This window comes from Diabrotica virgifera, chromosome 1, assembly GCF_917563875.1.
Source record: "Diabrotica virgifera virgifera chromosome 1, PGI_DIABVI_V3a".
NCBI classification, from domain to species: Eukaryota; Metazoa; Arthropoda; class Insecta; order Coleoptera; family Chrysomelidae; genus Diabrotica; species Diabrotica virgifera.
Genome location: NC_065443.1, coordinates 25,877,643 through 25,894,981, shown reverse-complemented (window position 1 = coordinate 25,894,981; position 17,339 = coordinate 25,877,643). Strand labels below are relative to the sequence as shown.

The following is a 17,339-nucleotide window of genomic DNA, read 5'->3' as shown; positions in this document are numbered from 1 at the left end:
AATGTACTTTACAGAATTGAAAGTCCTCTTTCTCCACACCAATTTTCATATCTTTAAAATACTCATAACATATATTATTATAATAAAAACTATTGATATTACGAGTGAAAATTGCCAAAAATAGCAAAATTCCAATCAAAAATTAAGTTGGAAAAAATGTAATCTCAAAGTTCAAAATCGGTATACGTTAAAAAAATGCATTTTCTCGGCTTCCCATGGAGCAATTTTCTTCATTCTTTTTTTGTTTCCAAGTAACTCAAGTAGAGCCATCTAACTAACGCATTATTAAATTACAAAGTTGCTTTTGTTTGGTTCTAATAAATTAATTTATTTATTATAACAACAATTTTTAATTCGTTTAAATAAAGATTTTTTAAATAATACAGTGGAACCTATATAAGTCGGATTAATCGGGACAGCGGCCGATCCGGGTTATCGAAAATCCGGGTTAGCCGGAGAATATGGTAAAAATTATTAAAATACGGTATACTTAGAGATAAACTCCATTATAAATGCCAAAACATGAAATCCATATGCACAGTACATCTAAATTACATACAGTTGTATAGAGTATTGTTTATTTCTTGGTAAAAACCTGAGTTGAAATGAAAAATTTTTTGTTTTTTCTGATGAAAATCGGTCCGGGTTAGCCGGACTTCCGAGTTATCGGGGGTCGACTTATCGGGGTTCCACTGTAATTATACAGCTTTCAAATGAGAATATTTGTGTTTTTAACGTTAAAAAGTACACTTGTAGTAAGTTTATCGAAAAAAAGTCTACAACTGGAAAAATATGTAGTTTTCTTTTCTTATAAATAAATTAATCTATTATAACAAAACAAAAGAAAGTTTGACATTTATTAATGCGTTAGTTAGATGGCTCTACTCGGGAACAAAAAAAGAATGAAGAAAATTGCTCCATGGGAAGCCGAGAAAATGCATTTTTTAACGTATACCGATTTTGAACTTTAAGATTACATTTTCTCCAACCTAATTTTTGATTGGAATTTTGCTATTTTTGGCAATTTTCACTCGTAATATCGATAGTTTTTATTATAATAAATAATATATGTTATGAGTATTTTAAAGATATGAAAATTGGTGTGGAGAAAGAGGACAAACATAAAAAGGTGATGGTTCAAAAATTATGATCCTATTGTTTATCTTGCCGAAAATGCCGGTCAACTTTGACCGGTTGTATCTGAGGAACCACTTATCACAATTAAACGTTTTTTCTTTTAAAAGAAATGTCCTGCCGCGTTTTTTCCAATACCGTTTTCATGATTTAATTTAATTTAATATTTCCCGAGATATTCTATTTGTTTATAAGCCAAAAATTGTTTATAATTTTAAAATATTCCTGAGGCCGCTTAAATAGTACAATTTCAATTCTGTAAAGTACATTAGATAGGTACAGTGTCTTTTTATACAAAAATCATAGTTATTCTTATGTATCATAATTATTGTGGTAATTATAGCGACCTTAAATTTTTAATTAACAATTCAATTGTTGCTAAACTGTTCATTCAATTTCCATCGCCGTCTGGAATTATAATCTATACGAAAAGAGCTTTTATATTACCAAGTTATTTAATTATTGATAAACAATTACTTATCTAAAATTTTAGTTGAAAATTAAAAATTTTGTCGGAAAAACCCGCATTTTCCGGGGAAAATTTTCGTCGAAGTAAATCGAAAAAAAAACAACACTCTATGCAGAATTTAGTTAAGGTGAATTTTTATTTGGGTGTTTTGGTGTAACGTTAAAATCTTTGGAGTTCTAGAGCAAAAATTGAAAAAAACACGATTTTCGGGCGCCATTTTCTTTATAAAAAAAGTAGCACACCATCTGCGGACTTTGCATACCTATATTAATAATATATACATACAATCATAAGATTAGATTCCAGCAATAAAATTGCTGGTAAATAACATTTGGACCTAAATAAGTATTTTTTATGTTTTATTTTACACTTGCAAATTGCTCACTTAATGAACTCACATTTGCAATTAATTTATTATTTAAAAACACAAGTCTTTTTATACCCAAAAACTTTGTAGTGTAAAAAATAAACATAAAGAATTCGATCTTCATAATACCCTATTCTCATAAATTAATAAATGTAACAAGATTAGATTAGTCACAGTATTAGATATTAGATTCAATATCGCGTGTGTTCACCATCACGAACAGCTTCATAACATCTCACTGGCATGCTTTTAAGATTAATCTCTTAGGAGATTAGATTAATATGTACAATGTTAGTCATATGTTAACAAATCCTAAACGTGTGCAGTAGAATTCAAGCTGGGAGGTATGCCAGGCCAATCCATTGTTTGAATTCCTCACACTTTCAGACAATTTGTGATAATGGCTGCAATTTGTGGTTTTGCAATATCTTGCATCGTTATTCAATCGAAACCCACACAATAAGGTCCATTTATTCCACCCCAAACCATTAAATAGCCACAACCAAATCTTTGAAACTCCCGTGAGTTTTGGAGTCCGACTCTGTAGAAACGTACCTATCTTCATAATATATTGGACGAAATCTTAAATCATCGTTGACAGTATTGCATCCATTGTCGAAGGTGTCCTTTTATATGCTCAGAAACAAAATTTAAATGATATGTTTTGACATTCCTTTGTGATATTGGAAGACGGTGTGAGATGATGTTATGCCCTACTTTTCGCGGAGACAAATTATCACATTTTTCTCATAGGAACTTTATTAAAGTCACCTACACTTAATTGTTACAATACGTTGATGTAGCTCAGTTCGCCTACATGGCCAACAATGTTGTTTTAATGGACAACAGTAGGATGACATGGACAATCAAAGTAGTTCCCGGTGAATGCATAGTATCCAATTTATCATGTTCATATTAAAACGATGACATGAGTTCTTTCGGAATTGCAGTTTCAAAATTATAGCAACAGCTGTAAAACTGAATGTGTCACTGATCATAACTGATCCCGGTTTCAGGGAGACATGTGGGTCACCACCACACCTTGCCAAAATGGGTTTTTTGGTTTGGAAAAAATATCAGTTAGGTTAACTTAGAACCTTGCCAAAATGGGTTTTTGCACGGGTTAACCTAACTGATATTTTGGTCTGAAGCATTTAGTCCCCGAGTTGCTGTAAGAGCAGTTGGAAGAACATTTCAGGTTAGGATTACGCAATGACGAATGAACTAAAATACGATGTTAAATTAGAATGGTTTTGCTTTTATAGTCTTGTTGTAAGGTCTTCTGTAGTGTCTTTGGTCAGTGAGGATTTCTATAAAAATAACTACGCTTGATGTGAGTCGGATTTAAAATTTTTAGAAATATCTTCGGAAAGTTACTTATACTTAGAATTTGTTATCTCGTATCTACTATTTGATATTTATTATCTGCTATTTATAATATGTATTAACTAGCACCAACCAGTGCTTCATTGACACTATTTACTTAACCAATGCCGCTAAAATAGTTTTTTTAAATGCCACAAAACATCACCATAATAGGGAACTTGCACATTTTATTATTACATAATAGTGTTCAGTTTTGTTTAAAAATGAGATTTCCAAAATTTCACGCTTCACGAACTCGTAATAACTTAGAAATACAAAATTAAAGTCTTCTGCGGTATAAAATAGTTCAAACGACCCGTGACGTCACAGCTTTATTATATAGTTATGATTGTGGTTATAGTTACGTATATTCTTCTTCTTTTTCTTTAGTTTATTGGCCTCCACCTACTTGGGTATTTGGCCAGCTCATCGTCGTGGAATAAGGGAAAAATATTTATATTCTAATGACATTGATAGTATGTCATTGTAATAATATATACCAGTTTGTTGAGATTGGAGTTTGATACAGTTTTTGAAGGAAAGGAAAGAAGAATTACTATGGAAAATAAAACAATTTTGTAAAAGTACAAGTTTTCTATGAATAGTTCAAACGATCAAAAACACTTGTGACATAATAATGTGACATATAATAATAAAAACACTTGTGTCACGTAATTGTATTTTCTACTGACGTTTATAATGTCTAATTTAAAATTAAATACAATTTTGTTTACTTTGTTGGTGCAGAATGTAAACATATAACCGGATGACGTCACGACGCGTTTTTGGCTGGCTGGTATAATGTGAATTTTTTATCGTCTTTAGGGACCAAACGAAAGACAAACAAAACTTTTGTATCTTGGATACATGTTTTAAATTATGTTCCGTTGTGATTTATAACATTTTTTCGAATTTAAAATTTTATGCAAGTTCCCTATTGCGGTTGCTGTAATTTTTATGACGGGTTTGACCAAACTAATTCAGTATTTACCTGTATCATAGTGAAATGAGTAGATATTGGTTCATTTGTACATAAACATTTTTTTTCTTTGCAGGAATTTACGCCTACTGAACTAAACAACTTGCCGATTAATACAATGGGTTATAACGAAGTAACTTTCATTCCCCGAGAAGAATCAGACGATTCCAGTTCGGACGGTTCAGAATCGGATTCAGATTCTTCCGGATCATCTAGTTCTAGCTCAGACTCCGATTCGTCTTCTGGTGTCGAAGATTGCAAATTGTGTAAACATTCTCCAAAGAAGGTAACTCCTGCAACGACGACAGTTGTTCCTTCAGGGACTCCAGCGACACCTGTCAAATGATATGGAAAATTGGGGTTTGTACAAAGCATTAAAAAAATTTAGTAGGAATAAAAGTAATGGAACTATCATTGATAGGAAAATAACTATCCAAAATTATGTTGAATATTTTATTTTTAAATAGAAAAAGACAAAATTAAACTTGTGATTATCTTTGGTATACACACACCCAAACTTATATGGAATCATCTGATATTTCTTATTATTTCGTGCGAATTTGAAAAACAAAGACACGAAGTCAATCATAATCTATTTTAAAGCAATATAATAACAAATACGTAACAATTAAATAAAACAATAAAGTATTTAACAAACAAATTGAAACCAGTTGTTTTAAAGTCAATAGAATAAAAAATTTCAATATAAAACTAATAATGTTTAAATTGTTATATACAGGGTGTCCCGAAAAGAATGGTCATAAATTATACCACAGATTCTGGGGTCAAAAATAGGTTGATTGAACCTCACTTACCTATATACAATAGTGCACACAAAAAGAGTTACAGCCCTTTGAAGTTACAAAATGAAAATCGATTTTTTTTCATATATCGAAAACTCCTAGAGGTTTTTTATTGATAATAGACATGAGGAATTTTTATCGCAGCATCATCTTAAAAAAAATAATAGTGAAATTTTTGTGCACCCCATAAAAATTTTATGGGGGTTTTGATCCCTTAAACCCCCCAAACTTTTATGTACGTTCCAATTAAATTATTATTGTGGCACCATTAGTTAAACAAAATATTTTTAAAACTTTTTTGCCTCTTAGTACTTTTTTGATAAGCCAGTGTTTATCGAGATATTTTGAATATTTTTCGAATCCACCACATATTTGTATATGGTTAAGTATGATTATAGACACCTGTTAATAATCTGAAAATTTATTTATAAGTTAAATTTTTGGTATATTTTGAAAAAGAAGCCACATCTCGATAAAAGTTGACTCATCAAAAAAAGACTAAGAGGCAAAAAAGTTTTAAAAACACTGTGTGTAACTGATGGTACCACAATAATAGTTTAATTGGAACGTACACAAACATTTTGGGGGGTTTAAAGGAACAAAACCCCCATAAATTTTTTATGTAAATATAGTAAAAAAGAAGCCGCATCTCGATAAAAACTGGCTTATCGAAAAAATACTAAGAGGCAAAAAAGTTTTAAAAACGTTGTGTTCAACTAATGGTACCACAATAATGAATTAATTGGAACGTACACAAAAGTTTGGGGGGTTTAAGGGAACAAAATCCCCATAAATTTTTTATGGGGTGGACAAATTTCACTATAATTTTGTTTTAAGGTGGTCCTGCCATAAGAATGATACATGTCCGTTTTCAATAAAAAATCTCTGAGAGTTTTCGATATATTGAAAAAAATCGATTTTCATTTTGTAACTTCAAAGAGCTGTAACTTTTTTTATGAGCACATTTGTACTAAGGTAAGTTAGGTTCAACCGAACTATTTTTGACCCCAGAATGTGTGGTATAATTTATGACCATTCTTTTCGGGACACCCTGTATATTAAATTGTTTAATTTTTTTAATTTTTTTTTTGTAGTCAGTGTTATTACCTCTAGTCATATGCAAGCTTTAGTTTACGTTGGCACGCTCCTAATCAAATTTCAACATTTTGTTGTGGTAGGTTGCTCCATTCTTCAAGAGCAGCTTATACTAGCCGTGCGGTGTTTTGTGGATTATCCCGGCGAGCTCTAATTTTTATTTTAAGCATATCCCACAAATACTCTATAGGGATAAGCTCAGGTGAGCAAGCAGTCCACTCCAAACAGGGGATACCTTCTGCTTCAATGATGTCTCTAGTCACTCTAATGGTATGTGGAGGTCCATTATCATGCATAAAAATTAAATTTTCTCCTGTTGCATCTCTCCAGAGCCTAACTACAGGTTATCAGCATACGTCTGAGCAGTTAAAGTTGATAGGGTGAAAATTAAAGAAAGAGTTTTTTTACGGATCACAATTCCTCTCCAGAACATTATACTTCCCCTTGTATATTTGTGAACAGATCTGAAAGTTTTCGTTCTTACTTGTATTCTTTGACCTCTAAGTACACGATTTCGTGGGTCATCTGATTTTACATCAATCCTGACTTTTTCTGAAAATAGCTCATTTTGTCAATTCCCAATGTTCCAGTTTTGGTGATGAAGACACCAATTTAGGCGATCAATCTTGTGCTTCCTGGATAACTCGGGAACTCACAACTGCCTCCTGCTGTATACTTCTTGACACGAACTCTTCTTCTTATCGTTTCAACTGAAAAAGTTACACCTGTAGCTTCCAAAAACTGACTTTGGAGCTGCAGGTGAGAAATGGTTGGGTGTTTTCCAGCTGATTGGACAATTAAACGATCGTCGCTATTACTTTTTGGCGATTTTCCCTTGCTTTATTTTTAAGCTTTCCTAGTTCAAATATTGAATGGGTTGCATATGTGAGTCCATATTAAATGTAGTAATGAAACACAGACTTACTCACAATCATTTAATTATACTTTGACGACCGGTTTCGATCTCTACATTATACAGATCATCTTCAGGTCGGCGTTACAAGTAGTTAAATGCTACAATAAAGAAAACCAGAGTTAGAACATTATCTGGTTGCACAAGTGTTAACAGAAAGCCAAATTCGAAAAAATTTTTTGCAATAAGGGTTTTCAACTGTTGACATTTCAGAATATTGATACCTACAAATTGCACACCTATGAGTTAAAATGCTCATAAGCATATATGAGCAAATGGGTGCATGTAGTTTGTGAGTTTGTGTTGAAATTTAAATCATTAACAATTAAAACAAATTAAACCATTAAGCAAACTTAAATATGCATCCAAACTCAAAATAGCAATAACAAATAGATAGTAATATTGTTCAAACCTACTTACATGCCGTTACAAGGAATGCGTTGCCACTTAGTTGTTATCATATTAATTCGTCCAACTTATGCTGATTGGTTTGCTGGTAGGGTTATACGGCAAACAGAGACCTAGTTCCTTTTACCTAGCATAGGTTTTGGACAGAACGCCCTGTGTTACGCATAGCTCTACAGCTACGTCCCTCTGAGAACATTACTTTCTCCACAAGACCAATATATTTCCCCGTTGTAGGTTCTATACCCCCACATGACGGATATTTTCGCTTTTGGACCCAAAAGTTAATTTATTTTCGTTCAATTTGCAACTCAAGCAACTAACCTATACCGTACCGAGCTATACTATCTGATTGTCTTATCAATTTGTTTATTTTCAATAAAAACCTTTATTCTTCGCAACACTAACAAGTTTTTTCAAAAGAAATAAATATTGCTTTGAAATACATGGTGATTCCATAAAGTTTGGGTGTGTCTACTTGAATTGAATAATTAAATAATTAAGGACGTTCGGATACAATAAGCGTCTCTTGGTAACGACAATGAAGTCGACTTTACTAAGTAACAAGACATTTACTCAACACACACTGCACATTACTCTCCTGAGCTAGTGATCTAGAGAACTGAAACTATCATCTGATTGCGACTGGCTGAATGATTAATGTCTATGCCATTAAAAAAATCAAACAGCTGCTTTACATTTTATTTTATTAAATTTTATTTCATTATCATAAATTAACGTATTATTAGACGTTTCATATTCTGAAGAATCTTTGTTATTGCTATCTATCTCCAGCTTTATTAATTGCTTTTATCTTGGTTGTGAAGCGTTTCTTGTGTATTTTTTTTAATAAACCACAATGGGGAACTTGCACATTTTTGTTTTATTACACAATATTGTTCAGTTTCGTTTAAAAATATGATTTCCAAAATTTTACGCCTCAAAACCTCATAATAACTTAGAAGTACAAATTTAAAATCTTCTGCGACCCTTTGTGACGTCATATAATAATTTGTAATGACATTTCTCGTGTCTCGTATAAAATTATATACCATTTCGTTTACTTTGTAGCTTAATACAGTTTTTGAAGAGGTAGTATTGAATTGTGGGTGTGTTTAATATGGAAACTAAATGTAAATGTACAACTATTAAAACCCCCAATAAAATATTTATTAGATTACCAGTTGACAAGAAACGGCGTTTAATGAAGTGGTTAGATGCATGTCGAAAGGACATTTAATTCATTCTCAAGGTCTTCATGTATGTGAAAATACTTTTAATGCAAGTATTTAATATCTGTTGTCTACTTTTTAGTTTTTTTAATAAATAAGTGTATTTTGAACAAAAAGAAAATATAACTTTTGCTATATTTTGGTACATGTACAGTAAAACCGATTTATCTGCAACCGCCAAGAGAAGACACTTTTAGTTTTTTTAATAAATAAGTGTATTTTGAACAAAAAGAAAATATAACTTTTGCTATATTTTGGTACATGTACAGTAAAACCGATTTATCTGCAACCGCCAAGAGAAGACACGACAGACGTTTGTTAATGCAGTGCAAGTGACCTTGAGGGTTTCAGTTAAATCTGTGTAGTTATATATTACAGATTGAATGATATTTACCTATACGCTGTGAGATCATACGTAGAGGGGATATTTAAAAGTTCGTGAGCGCCAGTAGTGACAAGTCAGTGACTTTTTCTGGAAATGTGACATAAATGTCAAAGTGATTAATTTAAAACATTAAAATTAAAAACATTAATAGGAAAAATATTAGTTGGTCAGAGCTGTGTTGTATATTTTTACTTTAAATACAGTTGGAAAAATTAAAGAATACCCATGAACGATCACATCAATCACTTATTTTGTATTTGCTGTCTTTTTCTATAACAAACGTTTGTTATTTATAGAAAAAGGCAGCAAATACAAAATAAGTGATTGATGTGATCGTTCATGGGTATTCTTTCATTTTTCCGACTGTATACATACATAAAATTAAATAATAAATTTAAAAATTTCCGGCGAAAGTTGCATTAGTAATACTCTAGTTAGCGACACCAGCGAAGCTCAGAGCGTATACAATATTTTTCTGGAGCTGTTTTTACTATAAAATTAAAATAAGCTAATCGTAATAATAAAGATATATGTTTATAATGGATAAGTTATCATACCGCCCTTTACAAAAAAGACCTCTTCGGTCATTTTAAAAAAATTGTCTTAACAAAAACACTCAAATATTATGAAATATTATATAAAGATGAAGTTAGTTTTCAATCCTAATAGCAAAATTAATAATATTGAAAATATTAAAAATATTACTAAAAGATTTTTAAATTGAAAACTTATTGGTACATTTCCCTGGTGACACCTCCAAGGCTTCTACAGTTTGCAAGCCAAATGGATGCTGCAGTGAAGACAAAGGGAAGGAATTCTACACTATGCAATTCACATCCCCCGTCTGCAGCTCGGTAAAGTTCCAACGGAAAATGCACCTGGTTACTCTACGGAGTAATACGACTATAAAATAAAAATGTATACCATTTTTATTCAGTTGCAATGCGAAGGCAAAACAATCTTACTTTTCAATTAGAATATGGAGCGCAGTCCAGTCCTCTGAATCGCGATTTTCGGCTCTTATTGGAGCCTCATCGGAAAGAACGTAGGCACTGTTCTCCATACCCTAACTGACTAACGTCAGTTAGGGTGAAGAAAAACTCTCGACGCTAGTCAGTTAGGGTATGGAGAACAGTGCCTACGTTCTTTCCGATGAGGCTCCAATAAGAGCCGAAAATCGCGATTCAGAGGACTGGACTGCGCTCCGTATTCTAATTGAAAAGTAAGATTGTTTTGCCTTCGCATTGCAACTGAATAAAAATGGTATACATTTTTATTTTTTAAATATATAGTTCATAGCAACTATCTAAAGATTTACAAAACTGAGTGTCCGAACGAATGCCAAACGTAATGAATAATTATATCGCGGACTTCAAATATTATAATGATATGACGTCACGACCAATGAGGGCGCGTTTTGGGCTGGCTGCTATAATTTGAATTTTCTTTTGATTTTAATCTTCTTTAGGGGCCAAACGAAAGAAAAAAAAACTTTTTTGATATATATTTTAAATTATGTTGTGATTTATAGCATTTTTTCGAATTTATTATTTTATGCAAGTTCTCTGTTATTATGATTAAAAATATTTTAAATTTGACGTTTCGATTTTCAACTCGAGATCTAGTTTTTTACAGATTCTGTTGTGTAATATTTTCAAAAAGGTTTTTAATACATGCGTCATTAGGACAACAGAATAATTCGATAATATCTACTTTATTGGATTCTAAACCATAACATTTATAGTATATAATTTATATTGCTCTCTAGTTTATTGGGATCGGGATCTATCATACATCATACTGTATAAACAATACACAGTATAAGGAGAAGTGTCAGTTACATTCCAACATAAAATAATTTAAAAAAAAACCGAAGGTTAAACAATTTAAATTGCAGTTTATGTTTCATCACCTTCGGGATCAAAATAATTGTTATCACTAATGATAACAACTAAAGCGGGAGGATTTACCTTTGGGCGTTTTTTTTTTCGTTGTTTCTCCTTATGCTCTATGACTCATATTAAAAGAGTTTAATATTGAAACTCTAGTAAATTACAATAAATAAATAGTGTGAAAACATTATTTGTGTAATAAAAAAAATCTGAAGGCAAAAACAATACAATAAAATAAATAAATTTAACGTAACAATATAAACGTCAGTGAAATGCTGCAAACTGTACTTAAAGTGTTAGTGACCGACCAATGTATATAAATAAGTATATCTTATTCCGAACCGTATCAGCTATTAATGGCACACGGGTAAAGATCCATTATCCCCACTCTGTTTATGTCGTATCTTTTTGAACTGTATCAGCTATTGATAGCACATAGCCACATGGGTAGAGATCCACTATCCCCACTTTGTTCAAGTTATGTCAACTACACAATATGCCTCTAAAGCTCTTTTGCTACAAAAATGGTCAACATTTTGTATTGTGATAAAAATTTGAGTTCCGCCCATTATAAGATGGCGCTTATTAATTAATATGTCATGTTTGTGACACCTATTGATGGTTATTGCTATAATTTTTGATAAAAATAATTCAAATTTGGAAAATCTTCCTAAAAGTTTTGAAATCATACCGTGATTTCTCTTCATGTGCGAATACACTACACAAAACATAATTAATTGGATGGTTTTGTTTATGCATACTTTTGGATATATATTTTCACATAATTTTTCGTTCACCATTGGTTAACTTCGATGTTTCCATTACTATATTACTTTTGAGAGTGATTTGTACACCCAATGAACAGCCCCTAATCTTGTTAACGTGGCATAAAAGACATTCTAATAAATGAAATACTTCAAAAATGGAATTATAGTATTGATTTAACAACAAATATTTCGGTATATATTATTTTTTACAGAAAACTTAAAAACTGCCAAAAATTTTTTTGTATTGATTGACTACAGTATATTTTCCCACTCCTAAAATCGAATTTATTAGAAATTGTTTAATTTTATATACTATTCGGTTTTTTTACGTTCTCATGTACATAGTTTTTATATTTTTTATTAGATTTAAGAAAAAATATAAGATGTAATTGTTCTTTTATAATAAAATATTTATAATCATGCACCGTTTTATTTTATAAAAATTGTATACTAATTGAACAACTGAAAAAGAAACCAACAAAATAGGATGAAGGACATAAAATGAGTAGGAGAAAAAGTTTAAAAATTATAACAAACCATTATTACATCAAGTAGTAAGGTTACCAAATCAATGAACAGATGATTTGATCAAATAGAAAACAAATCGAGGGAAAATGAAACCATAAAGGAAACGACAAAAAAATCTACGGGAACAATTCCAAAGACAAAAGCCACAAACACAAAAGGAAGAAAACCATCAACGTCAGAGAAAAAGAAATAACGTCAACTTTTGGAACTACTGAGGAAAAAAAGAATAAAGATTTTCCTCCCCTGCCGATTAAGGTCAGTGAAGAAGCACTGATTATAAAAAAAAAACCGAAAACGTTAGTAGTCAAATAACAAAATATGAAATAATAAATAAAGCAGTTAAGAGGAATTTGCGGATATACAATTACTGGTGGGTCAAAAAAAAGGACTAGTTGGTGGACCGAAGAGATAAAAATAGCTGTGAAAGAAAAGAAAGTAGCATGGAGAGCTTATCTAGAAAGTAACAGATTTGGAGAAAAGATGGGGCAGGACAAACCAAAAATTGTTCTATAAAGGTCTGAAAAAAATGAGAATTAAATCAAGTAGTACTGTCGTGCAAATAAAAAATAAAAATGGTGAAATACTTACCCAACCACAAGATATAGTTAACAGATGGAGTGAATATTTCAAAGAGTTACTGGAAGAAGATCAAGAAGAAGAGATCATATCTAGGACGACGAGAAACGAGAGTAATGAAATAACATTGGAAGAAGTAACGGAAGCCATCGCAAAATGAAAAAGATTAAGCGGCAGGAATAGATAATATAAAGGCAGAATGGTTGAAATATATGGGGGAATTTGCATTACACTACTTACACAAATTACTGTTAGCAATTTGGAAACAGAAACGCATCCCGAAAGATTGGGCAACAACAGTAATGACTCCTTTATTTAAGAAGGGAGATAAACAGGAATGTTCAAATTGTCGAGGTATTTCCATGCTAAGTGTCCCGGCTAAGGTTTATGAACGAATACTGGAGATGAGACTGAGAAAGAAAGTGGAACATCAACTACACGATGCACAAAGTGGTTTCCGACCGGGGCCCAGTGTCCAAGATCATATCTTTACTATAAGACAAATAACAGAAAGATTCCTTAATTTTGACAAAGATATATACATATGTTTCATAGACATGGAAAAAGCCTTTGACAAGGTGCCCAGACATCACATTTGGAAAGCGCTTGAACAGTTCGATGCTGGAGTAGAACTAATTGATGCAGTAAAATCTATGTACTGGAAGAGTTTGAACATTGTGCGAGCATTAAACTGTGAATCAAACAAATTTGCTACTACACAAGGAGTAAGGCAAGGTGGAGTTTTGAGCCCACTGCTATTCATTATATATATATATATATATATATATATATATATATATATATATATATATATATATATATATATATATATATATATATAGTATATATCAGTATCAGACTGCACCAACTCAAAATTTTTCAATATTGAGGTAAGTATGAGGAAATGGATAAAATGTTTATTTATCAGTTTCAAATTACACCATCTCAAAATTCCAACACCATCGTAAAAATTTTGACTTGTCAACATGCAGACTCGAATATTTTGCTTAGAACGTCGTAGTTTCATACCCCATCACTTTGAGTTAGTGCATAATGAAACTTGATCGGTAGAACTATTGTCAGCTACTAACTCAAAATGGTGTGTGAAAGCTGCTTGCACTGATTGTTGCTAAATTAAATGTTCGGAAAAATTTAGTGATACAGAAATAGAATACAGAAAGAGTGATACAGAAAGAGAAGACTGGGGTCTTGGTGATCTAAATAGGCAGCGAGATTTTATAGTTAACAATGTAATGCCAGTTAAGCCAAAATATCAATAAAGTCGGTTCGCTAAATTCAGTCACAACTGGCTAGTGATTTAAATAGGTATTTTTTTTGTTTTTGACAAAATTTTGACAAAAATTGACAAAATTACTAACTATTTATTAATTATTATTAACTATTTAGTAATTTTTTTTTGCCAACACTACCAAATTGGCAAAATTACTTACTAAAGTTACTAGCCTGTGTCTGAGTTTAGCGAACCGACTATGTAAGAAAGAAGGGAGTCTTAGAAGCGAAAATAGAGCTTATTACTTTGAGATGAGAAATGAAAAAATTAGAGTATGTAAAGTTTTCTTTATGAACACTTTGAACATTTCGAATAGGATAATAATGAAAAGCATGCACAGCAATTAAAAAAAACAGAGCTAGGGTTTGCACATAATGACAATTGCGGAGGAAGAAAAAATGTTTGGCGACCAATGGTGCTAGATGATGAAAATGAATTCGTGCGGTCCCACATCAAATATTTTTGAGTAATTGACTCTCATTATTGCGGAGCAAGAAAAAACAAATCTGTAAACATAGCCACCATGTACAAACTGTACCAAGTAAAACTCCATTATTACACCAAGATTTTCAACAGGGAATTTAATATTGCCTTTTTTCAGCCAAAAAAGACCAGTGTTGTAAAAAGTATTACAACAACTTAAGTATGATGCACATATCAGAGAAAAAAATCGAATTCGGTTAAAAAAGGAGTTAGATATCAGGGATTCAAAGGAAGATGACAGTACTGTAGTTTGTTGCTTTCATCTCCAAGTTGTATTATCACTACCAAATGGAGATCGGAGTGATTTTCTTTTTACATGAGACGCCTATCATGTTACAACTTCACTATATTTGATATTTCTCACAAACATTGCTATAGTTTTTTGTGGCACGAACGTATCGCAAGCAGAGGTTTTAATGAAATAAGTATGTGTGTTTGACAGTATCTAAAGAACCTGGGCCAGTATTGTACTATTTATTTTTGTACTAAGACAAATCACAGAAAAAGCCATCGAGTACAATAAACCGGCATATATATGTTTTATAGAACTGACAAAGGCTTTCGATCGCATTAAAGTCGAAGACGTCTTACACTTAATAGAAGAGACATACCAATCAATATTATACGAACCATCGAAAACATCTACTTCCATAATCGAATACAGGCAAAGAAAAATACAAAACTAACACAGTTCATATCAGTACAAAGCGGAGTCAGACAAGGTGACCCGTTAAGCCCACTGCTCTTTAATGTAATAATGGACGAAATAATAGAAGCAGTATGTAAAGGTCATGGTTACCGAATGGGGAACAAAAAACTCCAAATATTATGTTATGCAAACGACGCCGCATTAATCGCCGAGACAGAAGACAATCTCCAAAGATTAACACATCTTCAATACAACAGCCAAGAAATACAATATGATAATATCAGCAGAAAAAAACACATGTATGACAACATCTAAATACCCACTACGATGTAAAATCGAAATTGATGGGAAAATAAAGCAGGAAGCAAGGGTTAGATATCTGGGAATAGATATACCCACTTACGGAAATGTTGAAGAGGAAGTATGACAACAAAGCTTAAAAGCAAGTAAAGCGGTGGGATCTCTTAATAACACAATCTGGAAGAACGAACATCTAAGACAAGACCTGACACATCTAAAACGAGACGACTACTAGAAACAACCGAGATGAAAATACTTCAACGAATATCAGGGAAACTGTTGGATAGAGAGAGATGCGAAAACATAAGAAGATAATGCAATGTAGAAGACATACATGGATGGATGACGAAACGGAAACTGGAGTGGAACGAACACATTAGTAGAATGGCAGAGGATATGATAGTACGAATAGCACGAGATAAGTCACCAAATGCACGAAGAAGTATTTGCAGACTAAGAAAAAGATGGTGCGATAATTAATATTGAAGAAGAAACAGGCTTTAAAGCCTACCTACAAGAAGAAGAAGATTATAAGCTTTCATTCGACACCTCATTGTCATTCAATCTATATTAATAATGAAAGAGTTATATTCGCGGACAGACAGTCATGAAACCAAAAATATATATTTATTCTCCTCTTGTTAAGGCGCGTCGAATAATATATCGCTTGTACTATCCCGGAGACTTTAAAACCGTATTTCCGATTGCATTTTTAAAACTGGAAGTCATATTCCAAATATCTCACCTTTAGTACTATCCTTGGATTATAAGCTTTCATCCGACCCCTCATTTGTCATTCTACCTGGTATAATGTAATGACCGAGGAGTTGTGTTTACGGACAGACGGACGTATATAATTCAACGCTTTCATATTTTTTTTTAAAAATTGGGTGAAAACAATATTTCTTTAGAAATCCATAAATATATTCGCTAATAATGAAGAAACTAATTTGCAGTGGTTATAGCCAACCTTCATTAGTGGAGTAGGCACTAGAAGAAGAAGACCAATGAAGATAAAGTAGAGCTCATTGTTAGACCAAAATTTTGTTTATAGAAATAATTATTTAGTTGAAAATAGGTACATAATCTCATTAAATCCATTAAAGCTGATACATTTAGTCTTCAGAACAACAATAGTAATTATTTAGGAAACTATCGATAAATTGTCAAGAGTTTCGTAAACGTTAATTTTAGAAAAGTATTCCTTATTTCGAAAAATCTATTTCGAATTTGTGATATTTATTTTCGAGCAGTGTATCAAAAATAATGTTGAGCAGTATAACAGACGCTGCTAATCATCTGCGCCCGGCTGCAAGGTTTCGATGCGCCGTGACAAAGTTGGAACATTTTTTCATTACGTATTTCACGCCAAGTGATCTATAGATTTAATAGTAAAGTACAAAATGTTTTTTATTTGAATATTTTTTTATTAACGCTGACCATTCACTAAACATTCCTAATCTATGGCCATGGCCGATTATTTCCTTACAATAGGATAGGCAACTTCTTATGCGCATCGTGATTTCAAGTTGATTTCTTGAACTTATTGATTCTGTGAGAAATATTTTACATAATAATGAGAATGTGTTTGACAAAAATAGATCGAAATATAAAATAAATTAATATAATACATAATACTATAAATTACACTGTTATTTTTATTAGTAAGTTTGTATAACAGCTTCCATTTTAAAATTTATTTTCAA

General features: G+C 31.8%; 1 protein-coding gene and 1 long non-coding RNA gene across 3 annotated transcripts in view; one reads left to right on the top strand and one right to left on the bottom strand.

Moving 5' to 3' along the window:
- LOC114328870 (titin) overlaps nucleotides 1-6,556 on the top strand; it is a 189,648-nt gene extending 183,092 nt beyond the window's left edge. For both annotated transcript variants that reach the window (XM_028277838.2, XM_028277839.2), the window contains one exon: nucleotides 4,391-6,556. In XM_028277838.2, coding sequence (XP_028133639.2) covers nucleotides 4,391-4,660 — 270 coding nt within the window. In that variant the 3' untranslated portion in view covers nucleotides 4,661-6,556. The remainder of the gene's footprint in view (nucleotides 1-4,390) is intronic.
- Nucleotides 6,557-6,792: 236 nt separating this feature from the next.
- LOC126887741 (uncharacterized) lies at nucleotides 6,793-10,089 on the bottom strand. Its single transcript, XR_007699180.1, has 2 exons — nucleotides 7,647-10,089; nucleotides 6,793-7,068 (listed from the first exon to the last, which is right to left on the bottom strand). It is a non-coding gene; the product is annotated as an uncharacterized LOC126887741 (long non-coding RNA).
- Between the last annotated feature and the right edge of the window lie 7,250 nt (nucleotides 10,090-17,339).